General features: G+C 35.8%; 1 protein-coding gene across 1 annotated transcript in view; it reads right to left on the bottom strand.

Moving 5' to 3' along the window:
• Positions 1-6,973: 6,973 nt before the first annotated feature.
• LOC130074067 (cortexin domain-containing 1 protein) overlaps positions 6,974-22,901 on the bottom strand; it is a 35,031-nt gene continuing 19,103 nt past the window's right edge. The window contains exon 2 of the mRNA XM_056239580.1: positions 6,974-8,268. Within this exon, the coding sequence (XP_056095555.1) occupies positions 8,035-8,214 (180 nt within the window). The 5' untranslated portion in view covers positions 8,215-8,268 and the 3' untranslated portion in view covers positions 6,974-8,034. The remainder of the gene's footprint in view (positions 8,269-22,901) is intronic.

Here is a 22,901-nt window from a genome sequence, read left to right on the forward strand (position 1 = left end):
GGGTGGCTCCCGGCTGATGACCCCGCAGCTGGTCCAACGGCACCGGCGGAGGTGCGTCAGGCAGCGATGCCCAGCAGGTAGGGATACCTGTGCTGACGATATCTAAATACCATTTACTGCCATGTTTTTTCCTCCTGGACATACCTGTACCATCTTACTTTATTTTCTCGGTAACGCTTCCTTTTACAGTACAGTACTTACGTGTACTTACAGTGTACTTACCTATAAAGTACTGGCTAATATAAGGTAAGTACACGGGTTAGGGGTAGGTTCAGGGTTACTACCTAATTATTACTAATTACTATTACTATTATTATTACTAATAAGTACATAGTAAGTACATGGGTAACAGGACTGTAAAAGGAAGCGTTACAATTTTCTCTTATATTTTTCACATATGCACTATGTTGTTACCATGTCTTTTGGACTTCTTATTTTTTATTTATTTACCATTTTACAACACAGTTCTTTCTGGAAATGTGCCTGCACCATGGTTTTACTTTTTTTCACACACATGACTATGGTGCTACAATGTTTTTGTTTGTACATGTACCATGACAGTACCATGTTTTTATTTATTTGACACATTTACCATTTTATTCTTCATTTTTCTGGACATGTACTTGCACCATGGTACTACTTTATTGGCACATGTACCATAGTACAAACATGTATTTCGGATGTGCACCATGGCAATACAGTTTTGGTGTTTTTTTCTTTGTTTCTTTGTTTGACAAGCTATTCACTGAATTATCTTTGATATGTTAAGTATTTATGGTATAGTATCTGATGCCATGGTATCACCACAGTAAGGGCAGGTGGCAGCGCCGCTCTGAACCACATTTAAACTGACAACTCAAACTGAAAAATAAAACATACGATTGTTGTTACAGACCCTTTCATTACGACTTCCTCTGCAATGAATCATTTCTGTTGTGTTCTCATGTCCTGCTAACAGATGGTGCTGAGCGTTTGGAGCCGTGCTGCTGGAGATCACGAGGGCCCGCCTGTGAGTCACTGAGACATCAGAGGTCAGATGGTCTGTGATTCTGTGCTGGCATAGGATATACGCTTCACTCTTACTGTGTGTCTCTCCCCCTCTGTGATCAAACTTTAATCGATGTGTCTTGTCGGCCTCACAGATGCACTTTAGTGCTTTGACCTTTCACTTACTGAAGGAGAGGCAGGTGATAAATCTCTGAAAACAGTGTGTGTCCTGTATACTACCAATAAGACTGGTACTGTGAGATGGTGTTTTTATTACTCAACAGGTGAGTAAGGTGTTTTATTGAACAGATAAATTGCTATATGTAGCTCTCTAACAGAATTCATTGTAAAGCATTATCTGTTGTGATTATGGTTGTTGTTGCGCTGTGCTGGAATTTATTTTTGAAGGAAGTACCATGGGTGTTTCTCAAAACCAAGAATGCAAAGAACGGACTTGTGTTCTTGGGGAGAACGCTCTTGCTAGTTGTTCTTGGAAGAATGAACTCACAAGGTGACGAGCACACAGAACGCTGCTGACAGTTTGAGACGATGTGTTCTTGCTGGTATTGCGCAATAATTCCCCCGCACAGACACCGTCTGCAGTACCCAAACATAACGAGAATTGTTGACGATAACAGCCAGGCTGCAATGGTCTCTTGACTGTGGGGAAAAACGAGTCTGTGAGCAAACTGGCCGGTTGGCTCGATAGCTAACGTTACACCCGCAGGCGCTTATGGAGATTCTCACTTCCGAAAACGTTTGAGCACATTTTCGATTAGCCATACATTTTCGTAAAATGCCAATATTTGAAATCTACACAGTTGATTTCTCGCATCAAATGTTCTCAGAAGTGAATTTAGTGATGAAATAGTGTACGTAATTGTAGAAAAACGAAATACTGTATTGACCTGCCTCTCCTTCCTCGAATGCCGAATTGAATGCTGGGATATTTCTGCCGTCAAGTTCACACAAGTTACCAACCGATGCATCCTCGGTAAAATGGGCGTGTCAAGAACACATCCGGGATTTTTAACTGTTCTTGCCAAAATGCAAACTTGTGTATTGGGACAGTACTTGGGCCACAAAAGATGACGTTTCACAAGAACACAAGGACACAAGTACAGACAAGAACACAGATTGAGAAAGGCCCCATGTGTATTAATGGGTATATCTACATTAACGTCTTCAGCTTGTCAGTTTGAGATCCTTTCCATCTAAACTGGTTATATCTCTTAAGCCTATAGTGCATGTTTTATGATCAGTAGGATAACCTCTCTCGCTCAAAAAATGCAGTTATGTTTTTTTAACCACTAGAGGACCAAAAGTTATATAGTGCACCTTTAAACTAAAAAAAACAACAACTATGCCTTGGGCAACTACCTGAATTGGTTACTGAAATATTGTATATTGCATTATACAAGATATTGGTTTAAGTTGAAGTACTAAAAATAAAATAAATATTAAATCTAAATAGAAATATAAAAAACAAAAACATCAAAAGCACATACAAAATTACTCAAACTTAAATTAAAATGAACACTGGAAATGGTCTGGTATGGTTTAATACTATTTTGCGGTATTATACACAGCCTTCAAAGAAAGTGTTACCAAAACTTGTAATACTTTCATAGGGGGGTTGATTATTAAGCTCTGTGTGTGCGTGCATGCGCGCACGTGTGTGTGTGTGTGAAATGCTTTGAAATGCCACCAATCAATTGGGCACCCTGCATCAGAGTGTTATAAATGAAATCCACGAGAGGCGTACTTAATCAATGCAGAAGTACATTATAAATGCAAATGTACAAAACATGAATCATTTTCATTTCACACTGCATTTCAAAATATAATAACATCAGATTCCAAACACACACGTAAGTTTAAAGATATACAAAAGGGCTATAACAGGTGCTAACAGCATATAGCTACACAGATACTTTTGAGACTTTTTCCATTAAAATTTTAAGAAATTACCTTTATTATTATTATTATCATCATCATCATTATTATTATTATTTAAATTATTATTATATTCCAAATGATGTTCTGTTGAACATTCTATTCATCAGAGAATCAAGCAGCAAATCTGCATATTAGAATTATTTATGACGAGTCACGTGACACTGAAGACTGGAATAATGATCCATCTTTGACAACACAGGAATAAATGACATATTAACAAATATTCACATAAATGGTTATTTAAAAATATTCACAATATTACTGTTTTTACTACATCGGCCACAACAGCAGCACATGATTACTGTTAGCATAATTCAGTTAGCTCTGCTGAGAGCTTTTACCCAGCTGCCCCTCATGAATCATGTCCCCATAGTTACTGTGCCTCTAAAGTTAATAGAAGTATTGATTTGTGTGTGTTCTGTGGCAAGTGGAGCAGTGCTGTTGTAGTGTGTGTGTGTGTGTGTGTGTGTGTGTGTGTGTGTGTGTGTGTGTGTGTGTGTGTGTGTGTGTGTGTGTGTGTGTGTGTGTGTGTGTGTGTGTGTGTGTGTGTGTGTGTGTGTGTGTGTGTGTGTGTGAAAGTTCAGTTAGTAGCGCACAGCTAATCTCAAAGCTTTCAAACAATTGCCTGAACACTGATGTAAACACATTTACACTGATTGGAAATCAAATAATTCAAGTATTTATAGAATATATACTGCACACTGTGCATGTTTTGGTAAGATGATCATTCCTATGCAGTATAGCCTACATTTTGATGTTCTTATCATATATTTAATTTAACTTTTTAAAGATGTGTTCTTTTATCACTGTCCTTTCTTCAAGCAACATGATTTCTTAGGAATTATGTTTTAATGGAAAATCAATTTACCATTATGTAAGTCCCTTTTTATGAATGTATTGGTTGGTTGGTTAAATAGTTAGTTTTAAATATTTTCAAATACCAGGGGTTCATAGGATAAACAGAAAAAAAAATCTAAATATAGAAATAAAAACAAAAAGTTAAATACACTCAAACTTAATATTGTTTTAGGTATTGTTGAACTTGAAATCTTTCAAAAATTTCTTCAAAATATTCCCCCATATTTACATTTATGTATACTAAATTATAGTATCCTCCAGAAAATTACATCAATTTGGAGGGAAACAGATTATATTATATTATAATTATTAACAATGGATTTGATTAATTCTGTGATGTGTTTTGTAGTTATATTGTGTAACTTTGAAATATTCAATCTGTTCTATAAAATTATAAAAACATGTATGAAAATATGGTTATAAAAAAACAAAAATGGAAAACACAACTGGAGCCGCCTCTCTGAAATTCACTTTTTTTTTTTACTATTTAACTTTTTTAAATACATCCTCATGGTCTTATTATGCAGAATCCATCAGTGCGTGTTAAAAAAACTGCATTTGATGTTGACAATTTTTGGCTATGAAAACCAGGTCTGATGCATTCGACACATTGCCTATGTTGAAGTACAGTGTACAAGACCTCAAAACAACAATGATCTTCTCATTTGATTACTAAATGCTCCATGCTCCATTTAGTTTGGAAGTTGGACATTATTGTGAAAAAAAAGGTGACCAAACATTACTGGGCTATTGATCAATATTTCCATTAGGCGAATATACTCTTAACGAAATAATTATATTGAACTTAATTGAACCCTTGAAAGTGCTGCTTGATCATTTTTTAAATGTACTTTGCATCATGAACCAGCTGTTCTAGGGCAGTAATAATGTCTTGTTGTTGTATTTCAAATCTGGACTCCAGTTTAAAACACCAGTTTGTTTTTGGACTGCACAAACTCTGTCATGAATGTAACACTTTGAGATTTGTTCTCAAATGAAAAGTGCATTATAAATTAAAATGTTTATTATTATTATTATTATGAATGACCCCCCCACCCCACCCAAAAAAAAAAAGAAAAACCTAAAATGCAATGCAAACGTTGATAAGAGTTAAGTAACATGTTGGCCACTCTGGCAGGAAATGTATTTGTAGCATTTAAATGAATTGAACCGCAAACAAAAAGCTGAGGTATTCTTAGCTTGATCGATCGCCCATATGGCTAAATATACGTTGAGAGAAAAGAAACTTGTGGTTCTTATGATGGACAACAAATGCTCTCACTGTCACTGTGCTGAATCATCGGGTCATTTTGTAGGCTACGAGATAAGGAGTTATGCGAGGGAAAAACATAAATCAGTTTTTAATGAAAGAGATCATAACACACAGCAGGCGGACAGAATTGATGTCACGCTCCTCAATGCTGCTGTATGTGTATTTACAGCATATACAATTTGTTATAAACTCTACATGAGAAAAGTTAAAAATCAACAACCAAAGCACTTCTGGTTGTCTAGATAAAACCTTCTTCACAGATAAATGTCTCGAGGCGCTCTGTAGACGTCAGAACTTAGCTTCGTTGTGTCAGTGAGGCTTCCATCAGTGGATGACATATAGTCAAACCGATCAGTTTTGAATGGATTTTTTCAATAACTCTGCTTCGTATTTAGTTCACCCAAAAATGAAGATTCTGTCATAATTTACTCACCCTTAAGTTGTTCTAAACCTGTATGAATTTCTTCTGCTGAACACAAAAGAAGATATTTTGAAGAATGTTAGTATAACCAAACAGTTGTGGGGCACTATTGACTTCTATTTTGTTTCCAAACTATGGAAATAAACAGTGCCCCACAACAGAAGTAATCATACAGGTTTGGAATAACTTGAGGCTGCGAAAATGATGACAGAATTTTCATTTTTGGGTGAACTTTCCCTTTAATGCAACACTGTATGCATATTTGACAGAAAAATGTATCGGTTCAGTGAGTAAATGAATTGTTCATTCTGCTTATCGAGTCGTGTATGTTTGGTTCAAGTAACATTTTCAGTTTTAGGAGTTGTGAGTTAATTGTTCATTCGAGAACCACTCGTCTTGCACTGATTCATCATGAGTGACTGAAATGTTACCCCGAGAGTTACGGATTCAGAACCAGTTCAGTTCATTCATTTAAATGAAATGGCGTATGAATGACACGCCAATTCGTATTTCCATTTTTGGCGTGCTATCAACACGCATAATCGCTTTTCAGCGTGTTTGACTTAACGTTACATTACTGTATTATATATAAATATATGACCTACCCCAACCCCGTCCCTAAACCTACCCGTCACTGGGGTTAATACAATTTATGAGTCTTCTCCTACCATCCTAGGAAAAAAAATATCGCTCCACAGATAGATTTTGCTTCGTTTCGCTCGGACATTTAACGGCGTACACATACACGCGGAATCACTCGGACATTTAATGGCGTAGACATACACGCAAAAGATGACGGTTCGTTTCGGCGTGGACATACACGCGGATAGCTCAAAATGCGTATAGATAACACGCCACTTGACTTGTAAGTGGCGTATATGTTTACGCAAAGTCATGATGTCATGTTTAAAAGATATAGGTGCACTGTTGGTAAACATTGGAGCGAGCGCGGTATGAAGGAAGATAACATGTTAGAAAGGTAAAAGTTCTCAGACTAACTATGGCATCGACTGACATCATATCATGTGAGTAATCTATTCATATTTATTCAATAGGCCTATATTCATTGAGACTATAGACTATAGATCTGGCTATATGAGACTATTTTGAATTCATCACTTTTCTTTGTATGACACATTGACATTACTGTACAGAATGGCTCTTTCGGTATTATTCTGAATGTTGTATAGGCTAAGCATTCATTTCATCATTGAAGGTTCTCGGATCGAGCGCACGTTAATGTCACATCCTTTGGATTGTCCCGGTAAAAACGTCACAAGTCCTTCACATAAAAATCCGTTTACAGACTTTCATAGACAACCTAGGAAGTTGAGGAAGGTCTCGTTTAAGTTTTGTTACAAGCTGTTCACACATTGGCAATACAAAAAAAGCGATGAATAAGCTATATCAATATTCTTGCATGTAGCCCCTTTTAAGATTTCCAGTGAGAAGATTTGCAGTGTGGTTGGTGATGATTTACCACAATATTGGAATCAATATAATCTTTATTGTGGTTCAGAACAGACATGTAGCACAATTGCATTTTCTCATCAGACAGGACACATTGGCATTTTTTCTTTGTGCCCGTGAATGAAAGATACATTCATTACTTCATTTTTATGACTTCAGCTGAGGCACTTGACATCATGCAGTGCAGACTATAGCTCTCTGCAAATGCGTACACTTAATCAAAGACAACAAAATCAAATCACATCAGGGAATCAGACTGTGATTGAAAGAGACAGATGCTCTTGTAAAAACAACATCAAGATGAATGAAACAGTTTGTGGTGTTTTTCATCTTAAGTATTTTGCCCCAAGGCATTCAGTCAAGGTTTTGTCGTCTTGCAAAATATAATCACAATTAAGATCAAAAACAATGTAAATGTGAACGCTTCATCAATGAATTGCAAGTATGCAGTTCCATTGTACAAACTGTACTTGTAGGGGTGATTACAAAGTAGGCTACTCAAGGGGGCGATAGTTAACTGCAAATGTGAATGTCTAATAAACATGTTTACTGTTTACTAACTTTGCTCCACCATAAGTAAGAGAAGATTGACAGTAGAAGAAAGTTCATGTCTGCTATTGCACCCCTTGTGGCAATGCTAAGAATGCAGCTTTGTTTGCATACAAAATTTAGCTTGCTTAGCTAGAAGTGTATTCAGGTGTGTATATCATTATGTAATATAAAAGTATAAATTTGCTCCCATGTTTCTTATTATAAATTCAGGGTGCATTGGTTGTGAGAACAGAGCATCAGGTTAGTGTGGTTTAGAAGTGTCTGATTTTGGTTTGTTTGGTCTGGTTCTCTGGCCTTGTGCGCTTTCGGTTTTGGAGTGGTTTCATTGGGTGTCATTTCAGGATTCATGATTTCTTTGATAGAGTTAACTGCAAAGAATTAAATTCAGTTTCCATAAAGATGTCTTCAGCTTAGTAAACTTTGTGGTCCTTAAAGCAGTTGATGACTAGCAGCTTAAATATCTCTAGTCATCTTGTACTGGTTGAAACATGGTGTTGGTGCAGACTCGGATCTGTTAATCGTCCAAGTGCTGCTCCTCCCAGGTGGACGTGGGAATGGCGCTGTAGGGGTCCATGATGACTTTGGCACAGCGGATGATCATTGCCACCAGCAGTAGACAGAGGAAGGCTATGCATGCCAGGGTCAGACCCTGGTCCACATCCACAAAAGCAGGGTCTGGTGTTGTCTCCTCCATCGCTTCGGTCTGTCCTCATCAGTCCAGGCCTCTGCTACCATCCTGATCACTTATCTGAGGGTGGGAAGATTGAGAGACAAGTAAATCTCTGCCTGGATTTTAGGTTCAGTACATTTTAGGTTAGCTTAAAGTCCATCAACAGCATCTGTGGCCTGTTGTCGAATTACCACAGATAATATTGTAGTAAAATCTGTATTTGAGCTGTAAAGGTGCCATTCGCTCAGGATGTGTTCGTTTTTACATTCGGTCTGAGCTATTTATCAATTGTTTGACTTTTGAAAGACTTTTCAGTGACTCTATGTGGAGTGAGAGAGGAGTAATTTGTGAAGAAACCAACAACCATATTTAGCTCTTATGTGTACATGGTTTTGAACTACAAACTTGTGAGTAATAGCTCTAACCCTTGCCAAACTGATTTTAAATGGCCACAATTATCAGCCGATGCTGATAACTTTAAAATGGCCAGATACCAGAGGATAAGTTTGCCTTTTTGGCACATTAACAGTAATTCCTCCCCCCCCCCCCCCCCCCAATAAACACATTTACAGTGTTATTAAGAGGCACAACCGTTGATAATAATCAACATCGATAATAATAAGAAATGTTTCTTGAGCAGCAAATCATCATATTAGAATGATTTCTAAGGGTCATGTGACACTGAAGACTGAAGTAATGATCCTGAACATTTAACTAATAAATTACTTTATAAAATATTTATTAAAATAGAGAACCGTTATTTTAAATTGTAATACTATTTCATATTACTGTTTACTGTATGTTTGATGTGTGTGTAATAAAGTCCACTAAAGACGAGCTTGACGAACCCAAAAGCAGTATTTAACAAATGTGTACAAAATAAACAAACTTGACTAAGCATAGCATGACTTGACATGACATGACATGACATGACACGACACGACACGACACGAACCAAACAGTGGTTACACAAAAAAAGCTAGACAAAGACAATGGGAACATGAGGGCTAATTTTCCACATGGACTAATCACTAAACAAGGAACACCTGAACACAATGAACCAATACCAGGAAACAGAACTGAAGAACCGCATGACTAAACCAACCAATGAAAACAACACAACACATGAACTAAGGGAAGCAAATGACAGAACAAGTAATCACATGACAAACAGGAACCATATCTATAGGCTTGTTCGACTTGAACCGGCGCTGCACAGACCGATCGGTTTATGACATCAAAGTACCGCGAGAGCGATTGTAAAGCATACAGAGCTGTCTGCTCTCTAATCGCTCTCGCTGTATTTTGATGTCATTCACTGATCGGTCTGTGCAGCGCCGGTTCAAGTCAAATAGCCTTATGACAAAATTTCAAAATTGAAGACATGCAAGCAAGAATGAACAAAACCTAAAGTGGAGCAGAGGTTATTTATTTTATTTAACAGACACGTGTACAAAATAAACAAAGACTTGACTAAGCATAACTTGACTTGACATGACATAACATAACACTCACCAGTGATACACGAACAAAGCTAGACAAAGGCAATGGGAACATGAGGGCTAATTATACACATGTATATGGATAGTGTATACATATATATATATATATATATATGTAGAGAGAGAGAGAGAGAGAGATTGTGTGAGAGAGAGACCTTAATCACACCTTTATTTATAATTACACTGTATAGACATTCCTCATAAACATCTATTTTCTCAAACGTAGCAAATTGTTGAATAAAATTTACAGTCCTCATTTAAACAACTTTTTTTTATAAGTTACAAAAACTCATAAATTTAATACCAGCTTATTTTCATAATCCACTGTGCACCAAACATCATTCAAAGCCCAAATTTCAATAAATCTGTCCATATTATTAATTACTTTAAAATATGCAAACTCTGCCTTGATTCTAGTTGCTATAAGAGCCACCTCAGGACCTACTTCCCCCTCTCCTTTCAATTTCCTTTTCCGTGTTAACCATATTGCCATCTTTGCTCCTCCAACCACAAAAATTAATTAACAAGATTTTTTTCCTGTCTGATGCAACATATTTTGGTCCGAAAATGAAAAGACTACCCCCAAATCTCTAACCCACCCATCTAAGATCTGAAACAATCCTCTTAACCTTAAACAATTTTAAAACAAATGATCTATTGACTCTTCAGTGCCACGAAAAAAAGGATATTCTTTCTCTACAGTGGGGTCAATGTGTGTCGCATGTCTGTTTGTAGCTACCACCCAGTGAAGAACCCTCCATTGGAGATCCGCAGTGCGTTTCTCTATAGGAGGTTTGTACAGGGACCCCCAGCAGCCCCAAGGGGATAAGTCTGGCCCGAACAAATCTGACCAATTTGTCTCTTTGCAATCTTTGAGTACGTTGTAGTGAGACAACTTTCACACAAATATTATATAGTGCCTTTTTTGAGACAGTCTCAAAACAGCACAGGAGTCCTGAAATTTAGAAGAGAACCTTCCTCTGGCTCTTCATCCACCGCTGCTGAAATTTCCACTTGGGGAAAATGACTCCCTCTGTTCTGTTCAGGAACTTCATTTTCCTCTGAGCTTTGTCTGAAGACAGAAGGTAATGCTGAAACAATTCCGTCCATTATTCTCTTTATAATCAGTGTAGACTTGATGCCTGTCTTGTTGCACATTTCCTCTGGACTTTTCCAGTTTTCACAAGTCTTTAGGTCAGCAATTCTTGTACACCCCGCTCTTGCCATTACATTCTGAATGCTCCTGGGCTCCAGTGCCTGTGCTGGTATCAGTGGGTTATTGAAGAGAGGTTAATTCTCTGTTCAAAGTCCAATATTTGAGAGAACCCTCTTAACCTTAAAAACTGAAGTCCATGCTCTCAAAACAGCTTTGTAGATTGGGGAAACATCCCTCAAGTCCATGTTAGGCAATTTGATCAAAAACAATTGCACATCATACTTGAAAACATTAATCTTCCTCAACACAGCATGCACTGTATCAGCCCAGCACAGTTCTGCATACAGTAATCTTTGTGCTGCTTGAAGTCGGAATGTCTTTATTCTGTGTTTAATGTCCTTCAGGTCTTGTCCTCCCTCTTGAATAGGTAGGAAAAGTACAGCAGATTTTTTCCCATGCTGCCCATCCCAGAAAAAGTCAATTAACTTTCTTTATAGCTCTTCAACCACACTTTCTGGGGGATCCAGAACATAAATTTTATGCCATAATGCAGATGCAGCCAGATTACTCGTGACCAATACCCTGCCCCTATACGATAGCTGGGGCAGCACCCATGACCATCGTGACAATCGGTCACACTTTCTTTCCACCATACCCTCCCAGTTCTTCTGCCTAAAAACACTCCCAACATCTTCATTCCCTGCCAATCTCCTATAAATATCCTTCACTCTTTTCCCAATTTACTTTAGCTGACGAAGCCTTTTTGTAAATGTTTAAAGCATTTGTTAAATTCATAACATCTGTATCACTTCTTATAAAAACAGTTATATCATCAGCATAAGCCGAAAGAGGGATTGGCCTGTTTTCACAACCTTTAACTAGAACCCCTTGCAATTTCTCCCTAAGTTTGTATAGTAAAGGCTCAATTGCTAAAGAGTACAAATGTCCTGATAAAGGACAGCCTTGTCTTATATCTCTATGAACTAACACTGGATAACTTAGCCAACCTCCAACCTTTAACAATGCAGAAACTCCAGTGTATAACAGTTTGATCCAAGAGATAAAATTCTCACCAAACCAAAAGCTTTAAGAGTTTCAAATAAATAAAGATAATCAACTTTATCAAAAGCTTTCTCTTGGTCAATTGACAGAAAACCCACATCCTCATTACCAGCATTTTCATTTCATTATATCCTTCAAATTCATTATATCACGCACAAGAAAAAGATTGTCCATTATTGTTCTTTTTGTCACGCAATACCGTTTGAAAATCATTAATAACATACTCTAAAAAATGTTTTAATCTATTTGAAAGACACTTAGCAAGAATTTTGCAATCAGTGCACAGTAAAGCTACTGGTCTCCAGTTCTTTAACAGTCAAAGGTCACCTTTTTTTTTTGGTAATAAAGATAGAACCGCTCTTCTACAACTGGTCGGCAGTTCATTTTTCCTATGAGAAAATCGAAAAACATCAAGTATATCATCTTTTAAAAGAGTCCAGAATTGCTTATAGAATTCAGAAGGTCCATCAATGCCAGGGGACCGACCATTGGAGAATTTCCTTACCGCCTCTGATATTTCGTCCAATTGAATATCGGCCATTGTCTCTGATCATCGGTGAGCTTTGGCGAATCTCTTAGTTAGTAGGTCATCCATGCAATTAATGTCAGTCTCTTACTTTGAATAAATCAGTATAGAAGTTCTTTGCATGGTTTCTCATTTCTTTTGGATTAGTTGTTAAAGTCCCATAAGGTAGTTTTCTTTCCGCTCCAAGTTGAAAATATGAGCTCGAAGCATCGAAGCAAAAAACGGGGGTATTATTAAAGCCCCTTTTGCTCTTTCATTGGACAGAGACTCCAAAACTTTTTTTTTGTCTTTTTTTCTCTTAATTGTTCCACTTCTTCTGAACTTTCTTCAATAATTCCTTCTTCAATTTCAGTTATTTCTCTCTCAAGTATTTTAATGGTGTTCTTTACCAGTCTATTTGAGTGGGCTGTATAGTTCTGGCAAAAAAAAATCTTACTTGTGCTTTTCCAACCTCCCACCATTGCACTAAATCTTCGTAGTCACTTTTTTGTTCTTGCCACTTTGACCAAAATAACCCAAACTTTTCACAAAATATAGAGTCATGTAATAGATTCAAATTAAAATGCCAATAATAACTAGAACGCTGTGACTTTTTTAAACTCATTTCAATCATGCACTGATGATCAATAAAACCATTTTTGAAAAATATTAGCTTTTAAAACTCTATTAGAATTATTTTTACTTACATAAAACCTATCCAACCTAGCAGCACTAATATGATCATGAGCTGCTTTAACCCATGTATATTGTTTCACTGTTGGGTGTTTCTCCCTCCATACATCAGATAGCCTAAGTCATATTTCCTTATACGGTTCTTCACCATTTCGGTCTAGTGTAAAATCTAAGGTACAATTCCAGTCACCCCCAAAGAACCATATATGGATTATCAAAAAATGTTAATTCACAAGATAATTTTGTAAAAAAATTCTACCCTTTCTGCTCCATTATTTGGTGAGTAAACATTCATGAAAAGAAATGGAAACCCCATTAACTCCACCTGTACAATCAAAATTCTGCCCTTATTTATCTCATAGAAGATATTTTAGTCATATTAAGCTTCTTTGAAAACAAAATTGCAACACCTCCACTTAGATTAGAGCCATGACTTAGAAAGATCTTACCCTCCCACGACATTTTCCATTCTACTTCATTACCTAAATCGCTATGGGTTTCTTGCCAAACAAATTATATCCATATGTTTGTTTTGAATCAATTCATACAAAGAGGCTCTTTTTCTATAATTCCTCTCCATTAATATTAATTGTCCCTATTTTAATGCTCTCCATAAAAAGAGAAAAAAGAGAAAGACAAACAATCAGAAGAGAACAAAAAGAAAAAAACACCCTTTGATCTTTAAAAAAATCTTTAAGATAGAGTCTTCATTTGTACATTTATGAGCCAACCATAATGTAATAGAAAGAATGACACTTTGACTGTCCACCACGGTTGCCTCTATCAGCCTGTAGGCTCAATTGTGTGTGGAGGAGTCGGGTCCGAATTGGCGTGAAAATTCACAAAATGTGACGTCATGCGCGTTCTCGTCTACTTGGGCTTACATCCGTACGGCAGCCATTAGTAAGCAGCGGCAATCGCTAGCAGTAGTGTTTCAAATGGACTCTGTGGACGGAAAGAAGCGACCAGCCTCCAGCACAATCCAGATACCCACGGAAACTCCTCGTAAGTAAAAAAAAAAAAAAAAACGTATCTAGTGCGGCCACCGAGTGTGCGAGAATGCGCACCGAGACCGAGCATGAGACTGGCTGCAGTTTCTCTAACGGCCACTGGTGTCAGTAACGGTAAGAAATTTCAGAACTTCCGCAAAGCTCCTTTAATGTATCCAGTTTCATCTTCACATTGAGAAACATTCGCCTCAGTTTCCTCAACTCTCACCACCAGTACCACAATTTTTTACATTTGTTTCTTCACAGCTTTAATACATCCTGATTATTCTGTGTTTCGTTTCTTTCTGTTTCATCTCCCTTCTTTTCAGTTTCATCTAAATTCCTTCCTACATTGTCCTTCTCACCATCATTGTCTTTTGACCCACTTGGCCCAGCCATTTCATTTGACCCACTCGGTCCTGCTATTTAATTGTCCAACTCATTATTTTCAGTGTTCATTTAACAAAGGCACGCATTTTTTTGTGTCCTATTTCACCGCATTCAAAACATTTTAAACTCCCAGTATTTGCATAAAGCATGTACACTGATAAAAATGATTTTGTGGTGAAGTAAATACTACAGAAAAAAACAATGTAATTTACATGAAAAAAGTTAGTTCAGGCAAGAATAAAAAAAAAAAAGTAAATTCTATAGTAGTACTCAATTCAATCGTGTAGAAATGAAAGCGTAAATATCAACATTATAAAATTAAGTAAAATTACTCAACTTTTCTGATACTGGTGTTCCCATCATGCACTGGGCCATGAATAATTAATGAGGTATATTTTTCACTGTTTTCCATATGTATTTACACTATTTTATCATTGCTTTGTTATTAGGATTAGTAACCTGCCATTTTGTGACATTTGGAGTTCATTTTCTACTTAAAATGACACATTTAAACACAAAAATGATCCATCAAATGTTACCGTCATTGTGTATTGTCTACCAAGTATTGAGGTCTGCGTTCACACATTTAACTTTAGAAATGAAGATATGGTGACACACACTATATGTATTGATTACTTAAACATTTCTGAGTAAATCATATACTTAAAAAGTGCAGTCTAATCCAATGTTATATTGTTTGAGTGAAATGTTGTACAAAGAAAAATTCGATTAAATAGATATTACTTTACCTTTAATTAGCTAAATAAATATTACTTAATTTCTTATATTACTTTCACTTAACTTAGTTAAGTATAGGTTACTTAATTCTATGTGTGAAATTTACTCAAAAAATATCAGTGCAAAAACTTGCCTTAAAAAAATTAAGTAAATTTTACTCATTGTTTTTTACAGTGTAGGACTTGCCTTCATACAGGACTCGAAAGGAAATGTCAAGAGCCGTTGAATCTAAAAACATAAACACTTGACGTCTAGAAGACGTGACATGTTTCAGTGACTCGTTGTTACATCCTAGTGGAACCATTTTAATTACACTAGCTATTTTCCCAAATCTCAACAAGTTCTTTTTCTATGTCATGATTTGGTATGAAAGGGGGACAATTCGAGATATGGCTCGATTGTGACACCAGCGACGCCACTCACCCAAATGCCGCTCTCAACCAAACGACTGGTTAGTAGGTTCCGTTCCTTTAGAAAGACCACGACGGCCTTATTCATCTGTTAAGCCGAAACAACGTTGTCATACCCCACCTGTTCGCCTATTGCCACGAGCACTTCTTCTACTGAAACACCAGCCTCAGGTACGCATCTAACTCCATGACGGAGTGAGAGAGCACCTGCCACAAGGTCACACAAAGAGAAAACCCTCACCTAATGCTATCTTAAGAAAACCAAAAAAACACTTGCAAACAGAAAGGGAGAAAACATGTATCAGAAAAGATTTTAGCCAAAACTAGAAGTATGAAGAAAATGAAGAAAAGAGAACAAAAAACATTTAAATCGCTCCTCTCAACAGTGAGACACTCACACACCCCAAACTCCCGACAGAGAGAGAGTTTAGAGTGTGCATTTTATATATATATATTTTTTGATCAAACATACAGTAAACAGTAATATTAAAATAGAGAACAATTTAAATTGTAACAATATTTCATACTGAGTATTTTATAAAATAATTTTTTTGTTGAATTTTCAGCAGTTTGACTGTTTTAATTTTGACTATGCACACATCTAAAGACTCTTTGCATTGCATCACTTTTCATGTTACTTTCTCTTTAGTTTTTTTATCTCCTTTCAACATGTTCTATTCTCTGTTAAACAAATAACTGTAAATGTTTATCTGTCATTGCTGTTGTACCATAATGTGTTTTATAGTTTGTAATCATGCAGTGTGCTGCATTTTTAGAGTTTAACATGAATCATTGATGAGATCATTAAACATGTATTATGAATGTGATGTTCAGCCATAATAGTGCCATATTAGTAATTCAAAAGAAGTGGATGCATAGTGATGAAAATGTTTTGCAAGTGCACACAAAACACGCATTAGTCCCCTCTGTTAGAGTCACGTTTAGTTCAGTACAGATGGCTGATGTGACAGATGATTACTCACTAAACAACATTAATTCAGATACATAATTGAGCGAAGATGCCAAGTCCAATTTTATAATGATTTTATTTCCTCTTATTTATGTCTAGATATGAAGACATGAGTAATCGATTGGTTTTCTATTAGTAGCGGGTTGCATTTCAATATCTGCCGCATCAGTAAATTTCATTGTCTGCACCAAAAAGGAAATGAGTACTGTTGCTAATGCATTTCTTAGAAGCATCGATTGTCTTTTTACCATCCTTTGATTATGACTGGCTGTGAAGTGGATCTGGTAATGGTTACTGACTCTAGTCTTGCATAAACTTCATCTGTTTAAGGGTGCTTTTCTCACCAACAGGTGTTAAATATATTTACACAAACATATTTAAATGCATTCAGATGGGTGTAGCTTTTAAGGGAGCATGGTAAATGTTGATTTTCATTTGAGAATGTCTTGTTTTCTCATGATCTCAAGATAATAATAATGGCCTCTTAGGGGTTCAATACTAAATTTCATTCAGATATAAGTTAGGAAAGTTCTTTATGCGGAGACAACTTAAACTTCAAACTCAAAAATAAAAAGTTATTTTATTGTGATGCAACACTGATCCTAAAATTACAGATTTTTTTTTTTTTAAAGATTTGTAATGTTGTGATTCATCTCAGAGCTGGGGGCTGTTCCATAAATGAAGCTTAGAAAAGCGGGGATTAAACTCCAAAACCGGACTTGAATGAGCCTAACAAATAAGTTGGGGCTAAAGTGGTTCCATAAAAGGTAATTGAAGTTCACGCAATCTCACTAATTTGATCCAGGTTTATCTAGTCTAGATAATTGCGTGTGCACGCGTTTCTGAAGCAGCCCTAGAGGTCGATCGTGGATCAAATCGATCCACCTTCAAACAGCGTATATTTTGTGCTGTTTTATGCGTTTGTGACATGTTTTTTTTTTTTTTTCAGTGCAAAAATGACATTTTACAGTTATATTCTCCATCTGTAAATGTTAGAAAGTCGTGCAAATGTATCCATTTTGCTGCTAATCTTCATATTGAACGAGCGCTGCTGCGCGCATGCGCGCCAAATAGGAGCGCAATAATTCTGACTAAAATATACATTTTGCTTGGAAAATTAATATGCGATATTTTTTTATTTGTGTTTATTTAACACTAGAAATATCTTCTAATTATAATAATTTCTCTTTAGGATGTTGGATAAGTTGCAGTGAACTTCTAGTTTATTACACTCATATATTTTATACTTCTAATAAAAAAAAAAAAGAAATTGAACAGAAGTAGCCTAATTCAGGGAAGATTTTTTTTAAGAAACTAAATATATAAAGATACAAAATATAGTTTTGGGTATAGGACCTATGCTACTTTATAAAGATGATATATACGTATTTAGAATGCTGAGAATTACAGCTTTTAATGCAATCATTTTTTTGAGAAAGCAAGAATCCCCAGTTTTAAATGAGTGGTTAGATTTAGTTTCTAAAGTACATTATGGAGAGGATAACATTAAATTAAGAACAAATGTATACATTTTGAAAAGATATGTGCAACTCTAAAATCAAAGAATATTCCATAAAATAAAGGAATATATATTGGCCTACATTAACTACATTTTTATGTAACCTTCCCTTTTATTTCTAGTTATTTGTTATTTTATTTATTTACTTATTTAATATTGAATATTTGATATTTAAATAATATTACCTGAATAACTATTAGGAATTATGTGTCATTCATTATAAGAGTTTGATATATGTGAATGTTATATTTTTATTAATATTTATTTATGGTTTTATTTATATATATGTGTTGGTATTATCACAAAAGAAAAAAAAGTAGAAGGAAAAATAAGGAATATTTATTGGGGGGATATATGATGTCTTTAAAGGAACTGTCCATTTGTATAATTGTGTTAAATGTGTTTGAAAGACATACTAAAGTACATAATATATATATATATATATATATATGATAACCGAGGCACTCCTTAATTAAAATGTCTTTATTACAAAAATGACATGTCCTAAACGGACAACTTTAAAACGCCTTATATATGTGTCTATATTGTAGCCTTATTTAAGTTGATTTTCTGTATACTGTGTATTTATAAAGTCCAATAATGGTATTAGAGACTGTCAGTGGTAATATCATTGTGTTCTTGTCGGTCAGTGTTGAGGATCTGTGTAACAACTGAGGCTTAGCCTGACAGTTAGCCTGCCCTGGACCAGGCTAGTTTCCCAGCATAAGTTGCCAGGGTAACTGAGTTTGAACTTTTTTAAGTTTGATTTATGAAACCGAATCTACCAAAAATAAGCCCGACTAACCGAAATAAGCCTGGCTTATACTCTAATCTTGGTTTATGGAACAGCCCCCTGGTTGTGTTGGTTACATGGATCAGAACTCTTTATTGAATATTTTTTTCATCTCTGTGGAAAGAAAAGAATGGGGAAATACTTCTAAAAAAACCAGGAGTGCTGAAAATGTCACCGTTGCGCTCCATTAGTCCTGCAGTTCTGCTGGGTAAGTATGTTCTTTTGTAGACAACAATACTAAACACATTGTCTGAGGTCATTTTAAGTGACATTATGTGAAGTTAATGGGGGAACACTGAAAGGATGTCATTAAACGTCACTAAGCCCAAAAACTTTATAGTCTCTCTCTCTCTCTCTCTCTCTCTCTCTCTCTCTCTCTCTCTCTCTCTCTCTCTCTCTCTCTCTCTCTCTCTCTCTCTCTCTCTCTCTCTCTCTCTCTCTCTCTCTCTCTCTCTCTCTCCTTTTTAAATGCAAGAACAGAAATTATTTTTAAATATTGTTAAAATGTTCATTTCAATAAATTTCCCAAGAGGCCTAAATTTCTTCATATTTTAACTCTATAGAAAAGGTTTTTATCAAAGGTTTGTGGATGTTGATATATTGTACTTGAATTAAACGAGGTTTAAACCAGTAATGTTCTGCAATGCAGTTCAGAACATATCTCATTTATCACAGTGAATCCCAAATTCAATATGTGATGCTTCGCCGAATCTTCACGAGAAAGCATGATGATGGATATATCATTATGATGATAAAGTGCTTTTTCAAACAAATTAATTGCCCCCATTTTAACTAAAACAATCTCAATGAACACCAAGAATGGATCAGATTCAGAAAGTACCTTTAACCCTTAAATGCATGAATGTTTCGCCAATCATTACATATTCGGGTCTTTAGCGACCCGGATCTATATCTAACACGGATGGATCTCTACCTTTCGCGATACTATAAAACTCTCCTGATATTAGAGTAACAATTACAGAAGAATAAAATAAAGCATATTTTTGTAATCTTTTAGAGTTGGGAAGGGTTCAGTTTGAGCAGTTCTGAGGATACTTCCTGTTTTTTTGTTTTCTGCCTGCGGTAACTATGAGTGGAACAGCACTTCATCATTGTATATCAGAGTGGTGAATAAAGGTGAATTGCACTTATTCAGTCAAAAAAAAAAAATACTTACACTGTTACAGACCTCAGTTCGTTAGCAGCCCTATACATTTTTTACAAAAAATGAATGAGAAAACAGGCATTCTTTAAAAAATAAATAGATATAATAAATTGACTGAGAAATGTCTAACTTTAAAAAATGAATGAGGAGGAGGGTAGTGAATTACGTCCTGGAGCACCAATGCTACAATGTTCTATATCATAATCATTTGTTAACAAACATATTTATTACTTTAATGAGCTAATTGTTTCTGCCTTAAATTATTACATTGTTTAAATTAATACATTTTTAGCTAACTGTGATTTGTATATGTACATTTCTGAAATACATAACTTAGACAGTTACCTCTGATAACAGATCACTCTAAATTCAATTGTAATGTGGACTCATGCATTTTCTGTAAAGCTGCTTTGAAACAATGTGTATTGTGAAAAGCGCTAAACAAATAAATGTGAATTGAAATGTGAATTGAAATAAAGACCCAAGGGATGCGTTAAAGGCTTAAATAGAATACCAAATAGGCTGGTATAAGTAATTTTTAAGTATGTTATTATGTTGATAAAGTTATTTATACTTTAAATAAATAGTAGTGTGTAGTTTTAGATAAACTATCCTCCATCTGAAATCGCCCCGCCTTCGCGCGTCATCCTAATCACGTGACTGAAACCCAGCTATTCAGTGAATTAATTGAGTTTAATTTGATAGGTTTTTTTTGTTTGTTTTTTTACTTGGAACTTGATGGACACAAATTAGAAGATTTAATAAATAATATTGATTTAGGCCTATTTAGGTTGCACTTTATTTTACAGTACGTGCACTTACATGTAGTGTTACAACTACATGGGTTAAGGTTAGGTTATGGGTAGGTTCAGGGTTAATGCCTAGTTGTTACCCAGTTATTGTAATAACTATAATAAGTACATTGTATGTACAGTACATGGGGAACAGGGCTGTAAAATAAAGTGCTACTATTTATAATTTTAAATTGTTAAATGGATACTTCCAATTCTAAATTCTGATTGGATGAGCCATGTTCAAAGCTCATATTTACACATGAATTCACACATCAGTTGAATCCTATATTAATGTGAGTTGTAACATTACTCTGTAAATGTTTGTTTGTAAGCTCTTCCTCATCTTGACAAGTCTCACTGTATTTTTGTTACTCAAGGTTTTGGCATCACTTTTGCGAGTAAATAATGTAAAGCAGTACTGAACAACCAATCCTCTCAGTCGATATCCTGTCTCATTTATATGACCCTTAGCGCTATTGAAAAGAAATCTACTTTAATAATGAAACAAATTTCCAATCTGAGAGGCCTTGTCTGGAAGAACCGAACCACATTCCACCTCTGTCAGCAGGTTTGTGGATTATCCCTGCATTCATCAAGCCCACGAGCCCTTTCACGTCCTCGGTGAGGTCTGGTCTTTAAGCGGACATGCTGTTTGGGAACAGTAATTAGTGTTCACTCAAGGACGCAGGCAACAGTAACCATGGCAACGACATTAGCAATTTAATAGAGAATTACAGCTGTCCCCTCCGACCAGGACACGGAGAAGGAAACCTTTCATCTCCGAATTAACCCCGGTGTGGACACGGGCTGCGGCTTTGATAAAGAATCCCTAAATCATTTAGAAACCGCTTTGTTTTGGGAATAAAGCGCAAACACGGACAGTGTGAAACTAAAAGTGTCTGCTCAGATATTATCTCCGATAACCAGCTAATGACTTCTCCATTTATCTGTTCGGTCCATTTCTGGAATGGTCATGTTTGAAAGGATAGCTGATAAAAGCTGATAAATTGGTTTACTTTTTCGGTGTTTCCTACTGAGAATCAAAAGCAATTATTGACAAGCTGATAAAAAAAAAAAACTTTCAATATGGTGCATCAAGCAACTCTGACAATATATCAAACAGACTAAGGCAAACTTTAGTCTGATTATTTAAAAGCCAAAAGGAGACAACACAGAAAACACTGAGAGCAATTCATAGAGACTACTGCCTAAAACCCGGAGTCCTAAAACCCAGAAATTAGCATTTTTGCGGTCCATGAACTGTTTGGTTACCCACATTCTTCGTAATATCTTCTTTTGTGTTTAGCAGAAGAAAGAAATTCATACAGTTTTGGAACAACTTGAGGGTGGGTTTAATCTTCGATCGCTGGAACGAGATAAGTGCTTTAAAAATTCTCACAAGTTGTTAACTCCATCTCTGTAAAGAGATGTCAATCTCTGTCCGTTAAATGCGAGGTCGTTGGTGAATAAATCTTTCATTTTAAATGATTATTGTTCATCAAAAATTTTGGTCTTCCTTTTTGTAATTGAAATGTGGTTTGATGATTTGGACCTAAGTCCTTTATCGGAACTTTCTCCCTTTAATTATTCCGTTTTTTAACTCTCCTAGAACTTCTGGGCGAGGTGGAGGTGTGTACAAAAATCATTTTGTCAATGTTGTCAGCTGCCATCTGGGACTTAAACCAGCTTTGAAATGCAATTATTTAGGGTTGACTCTGCCTCTTCGTTACTATGTGCACTTATTTATAGGCCTCCAAGGTACAATAAGTAATTTATTAAGTTTTTTTTTTAAAAGTCTGTCACAGTTCCTGTCACCTGTGATCATTTTCTTATTCTTGGCTTACTACTTGGCTTTAAATATACATGTGTGTTGTCCTCCTAAGCCATTGGTTAGTAAATTTTTACTCTATATCCTTATATCCTTCCTCGGCTGTTGTTAAATTTGTTTGATCTTTTAGTTACTATTCAATCTCTTTTTAATAGTAGCTTGATCAATGCAAATGTTCCTGCCTGTTTTAAACATGC

Source organism: Rhinichthys klamathensis, unplaced genomic scaffold (assembly GCF_029890125.1).
Source record: "Rhinichthys klamathensis goyatoka isolate OS25496 unplaced genomic scaffold, OSU_Roscu_1.1 h1tg000567l_1, whole genome shotgun sequence".
NCBI lineage: Eukaryota > Metazoa > Chordata > Actinopteri > Cypriniformes > Leuciscidae > Rhinichthys > Rhinichthys klamathensis.